The 10,068-nt window shown below is 39.5% G+C and overlaps 1 protein-coding gene across 7 annotated transcripts in view; it reads left to right on the top strand.

Annotated features, from left to right (window-relative positions):
* LOC107552789 (ras-responsive element-binding protein 1-like) overlaps positions 1-10,068 on the top strand; it is a 66,713-nt gene that overhangs the window by 48,792 nt on the left and 7,853 nt on the right. For all 7 annotated transcript variants that reach the window (XM_016234783.1, XM_016234784.1, XM_016234782.1 and 4 more), the window contains 4 exons: positions 2,833-2,922; positions 3,120-3,283; positions 9,048-9,198; positions 9,298-9,440. In XM_016234783.1, coding sequence (XP_016090269.1) covers positions 2,833-2,922; positions 3,120-3,283; positions 9,048-9,198; positions 9,298-9,440 — 548 coding nt within the window. The remainder of the gene's footprint in view (positions 1-2,832; positions 2,923-3,119; positions 3,284-9,047; positions 9,199-9,297; positions 9,441-10,068) is intronic.

The following is a 10,068-nucleotide window of genomic DNA, read 5'->3' as shown; positions in this document are numbered from 1 at the left end:
CCTTATTAGAATTGTGAGATATAATCTCGGAATTGCGAGAATAAAGTCAGAATTTTGAAATATAAAATCAAATGTACCTTTTTTAAAATTCTTTTATTCCATGGCTTCATAGACTGCCGCTTGAAAACCGGCATTTTCTGCTTCCAGATAGGCTCCGCCCACAAAAAATGTCATCCCTGCTTCGGATCTGTAAGACTATCGCACTCTCTAACGTCAATTTCGTTGAATAACAGTGCTTATCGCTGGGTGACAAGCTCTTGTAATATGCGGAGAACATTTTGAAAATGACATCTAATCAATATAATTTATAATTTTTTTAAACCTAACTATTTTGTACCGTATCCGTGAAAATCTCTCTAGCCGTAAAGGCCATCTCTCCAGAGTTTTCTGCAACCATGATGCGCGCGCATCCTGAATGTTTACAAACCTATAATTGGTCTATAGGAAGAACAGCAAAGAACAGTATTTATTTGAACATTATTTTGTAACATTATAAAAGTCTTTACTATCATTTTTGATCAATTAAAAAAAAATTTTCGCGCGCATCCTGAATGTTTACAAACCTATAATTGGTCTATAGGAAGAACAGCAAAGAACAGTATTTATTTGAACATTATTTTGTAACATTATAAAAGTCTTTACTATCATTTTTGATCAATTAAAATTTTTTTTATTTTTTTTTTAATCTTACTGATCCCAAACCTTTGAATGGCACTAGTGTGTAGTGAGCATATAACACAATTTATGACCTATGGCATTTTTTAAGCAGGTCAGTATGACTCTTGTGGCGATGAAATGAATGGACTTCCATATATGACGAAACTATACTGCCAATTAAGGTCAAAAAGCAAACGCTGTCTATGAATGACACTTCCCCTCATAACATGCTGAATGGTGAATACGGTCAGCTTGAGCAGCTGGCACTCGCTGGTCCTGAGCCGAAGCCAAGAGAGTCACAGAAGGAAAACAAGCCCTACACCAGCGTGCCACCAGAGGAAAAGGAAGTGCTCTTCTCTTCCTAGAGATGTTTTTGAAGATTTCAGTCTAGTTTAACCGCTTGTGTGTTTGTAGATCACGTCTGTTTAGGGCTGCATTTGTGATGACTTCTCCTTTTCTCTTTATATATATATATATATATATATATATTTAGTATGAGACAGCTACACATTTATTTTATGACATCGTATGAGTACGCAGACAAGGCATTCTGTCATGTGACGGCTTCAGATCGGTTACAACAGGAACTGGTAGCAGTTAAAGGGATAGTCCCCCCAAAATGAACGTTCGTCCATCCTTTACACACCCTCAAGTTGTTCCAAACCTGTGTGTGTGTTTTTTTTTTCTGTTGAACATAAAAGAAGATATTTTGAGGATTGTGGCTAACCAAAGATTTGTTTGTCCCCAGTGGGGACCAGAAACTGAAGAAAGAAACTCGTACAGGTTTGGAACAATTTTAGGGTGAGTAAATCATGATAGAATTTTTATTTGTGGGTGAATTATCCATTTAATGATCTGCCGTATTGTGAACAGCAGCGAGAGGAAGGCAGTGTGTGTGTGTGTGTGTGGTGTCGGTTTACACAGATTTCCACACAAGGAGAAAGAGGAAACGGTTCTTGCTCCTTTAAGATGCTCTTCATGAAACTCACAAACTTCAAAACTAAACATACACTTGCAGGAGGAGAGAATTGTATTGACTTTAAAAACGCTCACAATTGCTACACAGAAGCTCTTCGGATTAAGGATTGCTGTGCCTATTTAAAAACAACTGCACTCATAAATGTTAACTGTATTGCTGTGGTTTATGAGGAACAGTAGAGTTTGTGCTCCATGGTCGTGCAGCAGTGACTGATGTAGGGGTTGAGCAAGTGTTTACTTAACAGTGAATTTAGCTCAGTATCTCACACATACAACATGTTCTGACAAGACATTCAAGGTCGGAAGACAAGGCCTCATTCCCTGCCTGCTGCATATGGGTTTTTACCCACGCTCGAGTGATGACCATAAGAATTTATACATAAAGACTAGCTTTTGTTTAATAATGTAATATTACAGCTTCTAATATGTTTTGTGGCTTTTATTCCATTAGCTCTGAGGCTAATCTACACTACCGTTCAAAGGTTTGGGGTCAGTATGAATTTTCTTTGAAAGAAATTACACTTTTATTCAGTAAAGAAGCATTAAAGTGCATGACAATAAAACGTGACGGTAAAGACATTTATTACGTTACAAAGGATTTGTATTTTAAATACATGATGAATTTCATTTGAACTATTCATCAGAGAATCCTGCAAAAATATCGGTTTCCACAAAAATATTGGGCAGCACAATTATTTTCAACATTGATAATAATCAGAAATGTTTCTTATGCATCAAATCAGCATATCAGAAGATCATGTGACACCGGAGACTGGAGTAATGATGCTGAAAATACAGCTGCGCATCACAGAAATACATTACATTTTACAATATATTCACATAGAAAACAGTTCTTTTAAGTTGTAATAATATTTCACAATATTACTGTTTTATTGAATTTTTGATCAGATAAATGCAGCCTTGGTGAGCAGAAGAGACTTTCAAAAGCATTCAAAAAATTGGTAGTGTAAATAAGTTGATAAAATAAACTTATCACATATACACTTTAAAAACATTCGTACTCTGGTGTGCATCCAAGTCCCAAAAACAGCTTTTGTGCCAACGAGATGTCAAATTTGCGTCCTCGCCGAATCTCGTGCTTTGAAACACAAGCTTTTGGCACATAGTATAATACAGTGCTCTGTGTATGCTGTAGAGATTTATAACTACATGCATTTGATCTCGTATTTGTTTCAGGAAGCCAAAGATGACAGCGGGTGTATCGTCTGTCCACTGTGCGATAAGAGCTTTCAGACCCAACACCAGTTCACCATGCACATCCGCCAGGTAACCTGCACTTGTTCAGCACACTGCTGCATACCTGTTGATTTCTTTAATTGAAGTCTGTGTACAAATTAGCAAAGGCGGTGGAATATTTGAGCATTTTCAGAAGCCACTTAGACAAGACAATATATTGAAGAGCATGGCCTGTAATGGTAATTAACTTAATGAGCTAGCTGACCCAAATGTCTTTTTTTCTCCAGCACAACACCAATAGCGGGACTTCGGACCACTCTTGCAGTATCTGCGGGAAGGCTCTGAGCTCGGCGAGCTCTCTGGATCGTCACATGCTAGTGCACAGTGGAGAGAGACCCTACACATGCTCGGTGTGCCATCAGACTTTCACAACCAATGGCAACATGCACAGGTCAGTCGGGGTTTTCAAACGAAATGATTTGCAATCTGGAGCAAAAATGTGTCACTTAGGTTAAAGATTTTGATTTGCACAACAGAATTGATTCTCAAGACAACATGCACACATTTAACTTCCATAATGTGACGAATTACTAAGGAAAATGAAAGATTAAGTGGGACTTTATACGTTGGGATATAATTCGATTTCGAGAGAATTAACTTTTTTTTTCACCCATGAGGCCTTGGTTATGTTGCTAAATTCTTTTCAGAGGTGCAGAAGGTTATTAACATTTTGGTTAAAGGTACTAACTTTTTTTTAAATAGCATTTATGAAGCTTCTTTTTATTGAATCCGTATTGATGAATTGTGCATTGATTTATTAAGTCAGTTCTAATTTCATGTTCTCTTTCAGCTGATAAAGTGTAATTATCAAATTATTATTTTGACTGAGGATGGAGTGTATGATTTCATACACGCACACCTTTGTGAACTGTTGAGTATTCAAACTCAACTTGTCTTAAACGCAGTGATAAATAGCAGTGAGTAACTGTACGTGTGTGTGATTTAAGGGAAGGGAGATGTGCAGGAGTAGCATGACCATCCGCCCTAATCGTGTCGTCATATCTTCTGTTTAACTGCTGAATGAGCTGTAATCTTAAATTTAAGCAGAACAGATTTGTCACTAGATATTAATTTTATGAAGAAATGTGAGTGATGCAAAATTTGCCACCATGGGTGTTCTGGGTGGTTGCCAGGATGTTGATGGGGGGTTGCTATGGTGTTTAAATGGTTGCTAGTCCTTTTCTATGCAGTTGCAAGAGTGTTCTGAGTGGTTGCTAGGGTGTTCTAGAGTTGCTAAGGTATTTTAAGTGGTTGCTAGGGTGTTCTATGGTTGCTAAGGTGTTTTAAGTGGTTGCTAGTCCATTGCTATGCAGGTGCAAGGGTGTTCTGAATGGTTGCTATGGTGTTCTAGAGTTGCTACGGTGTTTTATGTGTTTGTTAATGCATTGCAATACAGCTTGCTAAGTGGTTGATATGGTGTTCTTGGGTTGCTAAGGTGTTTTAAGTTGTTGCTATGGTGTTCTAGAGTTGCTACAGTGTTTTATGTGTTTGTTAATGCATTGCAATACAGCTTGCTAGGGTGTTTTGAGTGGTTGTTGTGTGGTTGCTAGGGTGTTCTATAGTTGCTAAGATGTATAGTTGCTAAGTGGTTGATATGGTGTTATTGGGTTGTTAAGGTGTTTTATATGGTTGTTAATGCATTGCTATTCAGCTTGCTAGGGTGTTTTGAGTGGTTGCTAGGGTGTTCTATAGTTGCTAAGGTGTTTTAAGTGGTTGCTATGGTGTTCTATCTGGTTGTTAATGCATTGCTATTCAGCTTGCTTGGGTGTTTTGAGTGGTTGCTGTGTGGTTGCTAGGGTGTTCTATAGTTGCTATGGTGTTTTAAGTGGTTGCCAAAAAGTTCACCCCCAAAATTGAGTACATTAGAGGTTTCTTTTACATCTTTAGCATAGATAGTGCAAGTTCCATTACATCTGATGTCCACATATTTAACTTCCATAATGTGACGAATTACTAAGGAAAATGAAAGATTAAGTGGGACTTTATACGTTGGGATATAATTCGATTTCGAGAGAATTAACTTTTTTTTTCACCCATGAGGCCTTGGTTATGTTGCTAAATTCTTTTCAGAGGTGCAGAAGGTTATTAACATTTTGGTTAAAGGTACTAACTTTTTTTTAAATAGCATTTATGAAGCTTCTTTTTATTGAATCCGTATTGATGAATTGTGCATTGATTTATTAAGTCAGTTCTAATTTCATGTTCTCTTTCAGCTGATAAAGTGTAATTATCAAATTATTATTTTGACTGAGGATGGAGTGTATGATTTCATACACGCACACCTTTGTGAACTGTTGAGTATTCAAACTCAACTTGTCTTAAACGCAGTGATAAATAGCAGTGAGTAACTGTACGTGTGTGTGATTTAAGGGAAGGGAGATGTGCAGGAGTAGCATGACCATCCGCCCTAATCGTGTCGTCATATCTTCTGTTTAACTGCTGAATGAGCTGTAATCTTAAATTTAAGCAGAACAGATTTGTCACTAGATATTAATTTTATGAAGAAATGTGAGTGATGCAAAATTTGCCACCATGGGTGTTCTGGGTGGTTGCCAGGATGTTGATGGGGGGTTGCTATGGTGTTTAAATGGTTGCTAGTCCTTTTCTATGCAGTTGCAAGAGTGTTCTGAGTGGTTGCTAGGGTGTTCTAGAGTTGCTAAGGTATTTTAAGTGGTTGCTAGGGTGTTCTATGGTTGCTAAGGTGTTTTAAGTGGTTGCTAGTCCATTGCTATGCAGGTGCAAGGGTGTTCTGAATGGTTGCTATGGTGTTCTAGAGTTGCTACGGTGTTTTATGTGTTTGTTAATGCATTGCAATACAGCTTGCTAAGTGGTTGATATGGTGTTCTTGGGTTGCTAAGGTGTTTTAAGTTGTTGCTATGGTGTTCTAGAGTTGCTACGGTGTTTTATGTGTTTGTTAATGCATTGCAATACAGCTTGCTAGGGTGTTTTGAGTGGTTGTTGTGTGGTTGCTAGGGTGTTCTATAGTTGCTAAGATGTATAGTTGCTAAGTGGTTGATATGGTGTTATTGGGTTGTTAAGGTGTTTTATATGGTTGTTAATGCATTGCTATTCAGCTTGCTAGGGTGTTTTGAGTGGTTGTTGTGTGGTTGCTAGGGTGTTCTATAGTTGCTAAGATGTATAGTTGCTAAGTGGTTGATATGGTGTTATTGGGTTGTTAAGGTGTTTTATATGGTTGTTAATGCATTGCTATTCAGCTTGCTAGGGTGTTTTGAGTGGTTGCTAGGGTGTTCTATAGTTGCTAAGGTGTTTTAAGTGGTTGCTATGGTGTTCTATCTGGTTGTTAATGCATTGCTATTCAGCTTGCTTGGGTGTTTTGAGTGGTTGCTGTGTGGTTGCTAGGGTGTTCTATAGTTGCTATGGTGTTTTAAGTGGTTGCCAAAAAGTTCACCCCCAAAATTTTGAGTACATTAGAGGTTTCTTTTACATCTTTAGCATAGATAGTGCAAGTTCCATTACATCTGATGTCCACATCCGTTTGTAAAAGCATCATTTGAGAGGTTGAATTGTTCAGAGATGTTGGGCTTTTTAGAGAAGTGAAAGCTTGTTGGTTGATTACATCCCTCAGGCCTCACCCTGCCTTTGCCTGCGTTGAAGAGTTGCCCAGAGGATGATTGCGCCACTAAGATAAATGAACAGGCGTTGTATTGTTTATGTATGTTGGTGTTAATATAATGTGTGCTACCACTGGGCTTCGTCAGCTCTGTAGCCTTGCTTTTGTTTAAGTAGAGAGAGCTTTGCAGGAAGTGAAGAGTGACTTTAAAACACCTCCCCCACCCGTCGCTTCCCCCAGTTTTGGTCATGGTATCTTCTCCCAGCAGGCCTTGCTGATGGAGGGGGTAAACATGAACTTCCTCCCAAGGTTGCGAAGGTTGATGGTGAAGTGCATATGGGGGATCAGTGTGTGTGTATTTGTGTGGACGGCTCTTAGCAGTTGTTAAAGGGCCCCTGGGTAAGATGGCTTGAATAAGCACTCTGTAAATTGCAGAAGTACAGTGAAATTGTAGGCCTGGAATTGGAAATACGACGCTAAGTTTGATTTGCAGGGAATGTGCGGCTGTGACGGATGTGAAGGGAATCTGGTTTTTCTACATCTGCTGTTACTGTCCTTATACCATCTCATCTTTTCCATGGTATTTTATAACTATAATTTGACTAATAATGGTTAATAGGGTGTTCTTGGATCATATTTAACTCTCAAAACTGTTTTATGGCATTCTGGAAAGATGTTTTGTCCACTGAACAATCGGTAGCCTATGTTTTTAAACAATCCATTGTACTATCCCTCACAGTCTTGTTTTCATTCCTGTCAAAAATGACTAACTATTGGCCTTACTAAAGTCTGTTGGACCAAGCGGAGCCCAGTTTCTATATTTTGGTCTCTAGATATGGCTATTTTTTACCCACCTATTTTTGTCAGCTGATGTCTTTACGTCACTCGTGTCTTTAGCATGAACAGTGCATGACGATGTACATGCCAAAGTTTAATTCAGTTCGTTCATAGTTTTTCCTAAAAATGTCAAGATGCTTTCCATTCTAGACATGAAACCTGCTAAAAATATTTGAGCAGTTTTTCAGTTCTGAAAAAAGTTGACTGATAGTTTTGAGGCCTCATGCATATCCAAGGAAGCTGTCCATGTAGTTGACAAGGAGGCAGCCATCTTGTGCCAGAGCATCACATGGTTAGATGGGGGCTGTGAGGAGGAGGGAGTCACTGTTGCCATGGAGAATGATCACAACTTCACAGAGGAGAGGCAGAGTGCGTTCTGATTGGCTGCTTTTCTTTGCTTTAACTTTAGGTCTTAGTTACACCACTGAACAGCCACAGGTTTGCAGAGGTGCCCTTGCTCTGACATTGCTTGGAAAAGAGGAAACTTTCTGACACCACAGTGCCCTCTGTCTGTGCTCTGCGGGAGCGCGATGGAATGCTTGGATTGGATGGAATGAACCTGTTTATGCATCAACAAGTTTTATGATCCTTTACAGATTAGCCAGCCTGCTCATGAAATGTCCGTATTGACATCCTTCATTCAAGGACAGGAAACTTCAGTCTAGTGCAGTTAGAAAAATGTTACAGCCTCATTACTGATTACATTTTATATCAATTGAAACTCAGATTCAGTCATACCATTATTATAAACTAGCAATAATCAACTCGAGTTAGTATTTTTCAAAGGATAAGCTATCATCCTATATGAGGTTACTGTGGTGATGATTTCCATCCAATCAGAGTTTGCTGACTTGGCAGTGCTGGTTTTCTGTGATTGGTCAGAGGCAAGGTCAGAGTCCAGAGCAGAGCGATATAACAGCCTGTCAGGTCCTCACACGAGTGTCCAACATGCTGCCTGCTATAAATAAACCACTGACTGCAGAGTGTAAACTGAGACCTGCAAGACCATGGGATGGATGTCTGACCTTTTTTACACTTGCACATGCATGTACACTTCCAAAGTACTTTTATGAGATCAACTTTTATAGGTACACGGATATAAACCTTGGTTAGAGCCCTTCCTGGATTCATCCAGCATATTTGCTTCATTTGAAATTTGAACTTTGATTGTACAATAAATATAATTTTTTTTGTCATATATAGTTATAAATATATAGTGGGCTTGAAACTTTTACTTGAGTCTGACATCCTTTTTATTCGTCTTTATTGGACCTCCAATTCCTACTTGTTCTCACTGGTTTCCTCAAGATTTCTCTGGATAATAAGAGGATCAACTTCTGGCCCTATCCATGCAACGTTTTCCACTCTCTTTTCCGTTAATCTCTACCCGCCACCTTGGACTCACATATGCACATATAGAGTCTGTGGGATAATTGCATGAGTTTCCAGACCATTAGTATCTTCCCATTACAGTCCTTTCTGTTGGCTCCCAATGGGATGAACTGGGGTTCCTCTACCCTAATTTCTAAAATAATTTTCATTAGCTACTCATCCATGAAACAAGTGGGAGGCATCTGTAAATGTCCTCAAGATGCAACTCGTTCCCAAGAAATTGTTCCACAACCATTAACCCTGTAGTGGCCAAGCATTTTTCAGAGAACAGAATCATTTGTGATGCTCACTGTGACAGCTGGTTTGTAAATGCACAAAATGCAGTTTTAAAGCACACTCTTTTGTCAATTTTCAGACACATGAAGATCCACGACAAGGACTCTGTCAGCTCCATCCCCAACAGTCCGACTCTGTCTCCACTTAAGCGACGACGTCCCTCTGCAGCCAAACGCAAACTAAGCCACGATGAAGACAGTGAGAAGATAGAGGAGACAGCCAGCAAAAAGGTAAGTGTAGCTCCACCATCTTATCCAGTGCTACCTGCGCCCCAAGATGGTGCTCTCAGATTGGGCTACAAATAGCTGACGGTGGCCTGTGTTTTGCAGGTCAAGGAGGATAGCGTGGTAGATGAGCAGAGTTTGAACAAAGGACAGGAAGAAGTCTTGACCTGTCCTATCTGCTTCAAGACCCTCACCTGCAGAAACGACTTTGATGCCCACGTGGAGACCCATCCTGACACTACACAGAGGTACAAACCCAAACATCAGTAGATTAAATTCAGTGAAAAGTGCTTCCAAAAACGATGTGATTATGTAACACCAACACAAGAGAGGCATGAGTTTAATTCAGGACTGACTGGCTTAGTAACAAAGGACTGTTTAGGGTTTGATAATGGAACAGTTCTGGCCCTTCCTACACTCAGTTTTCCGTTCAGTATATTATAGTTGTCCATTAAGCCCAGAGAGGAATGTTGTCCCTTTGTTCGAGGTGAGAGTTGTATTGCAGGGGGATGCCAGTAGCTGAGGCTTTAGGCTGGATCCCTGCAGTTGCCGGGAGATATAGTGGCATGCTTTGTTCTGGAACAGTCATAATTTAACACATCCGAATACAGACGGGGCTTGCTTACAGACTATGCAAAGGGATTTAGTTTCAGTGTGATTGGCCTTTTATATTGTGGTGCATGTTAAAAACACATTTGTCTGGTTTAGATCTTTTATCTTGTTGAACATGTTCGACCTTGAGATTTTGGAACATTAATTGTTTTGCTTATTGAAATGTTATGCTGAAACGTTATTGGCTGAGAATGATCATACCTACATGACTGTAATCCTGTTGACGTGTCCCCCTCCACTCGTGAGAGGCCTAAGAAGTCCCCC

The sequence above is a fragment of the Sinocyclocheilus grahami genome, unplaced genomic scaffold (genome assembly GCF_001515645.1).
Source record: "Sinocyclocheilus grahami isolate Dianchi unplaced genomic scaffold, SAMN03320097.WGS_v1.1 scaffold458.1, whole genome shotgun sequence".
Lineage (NCBI taxonomy): Eukaryota > Metazoa > Chordata > Actinopteri > Cypriniformes > Cyprinidae > Sinocyclocheilus > Sinocyclocheilus grahami.
Note: the sequence above shows the minus strand (reverse complement) of the source record. Positions and strands in the feature narration are given on the sequence as shown.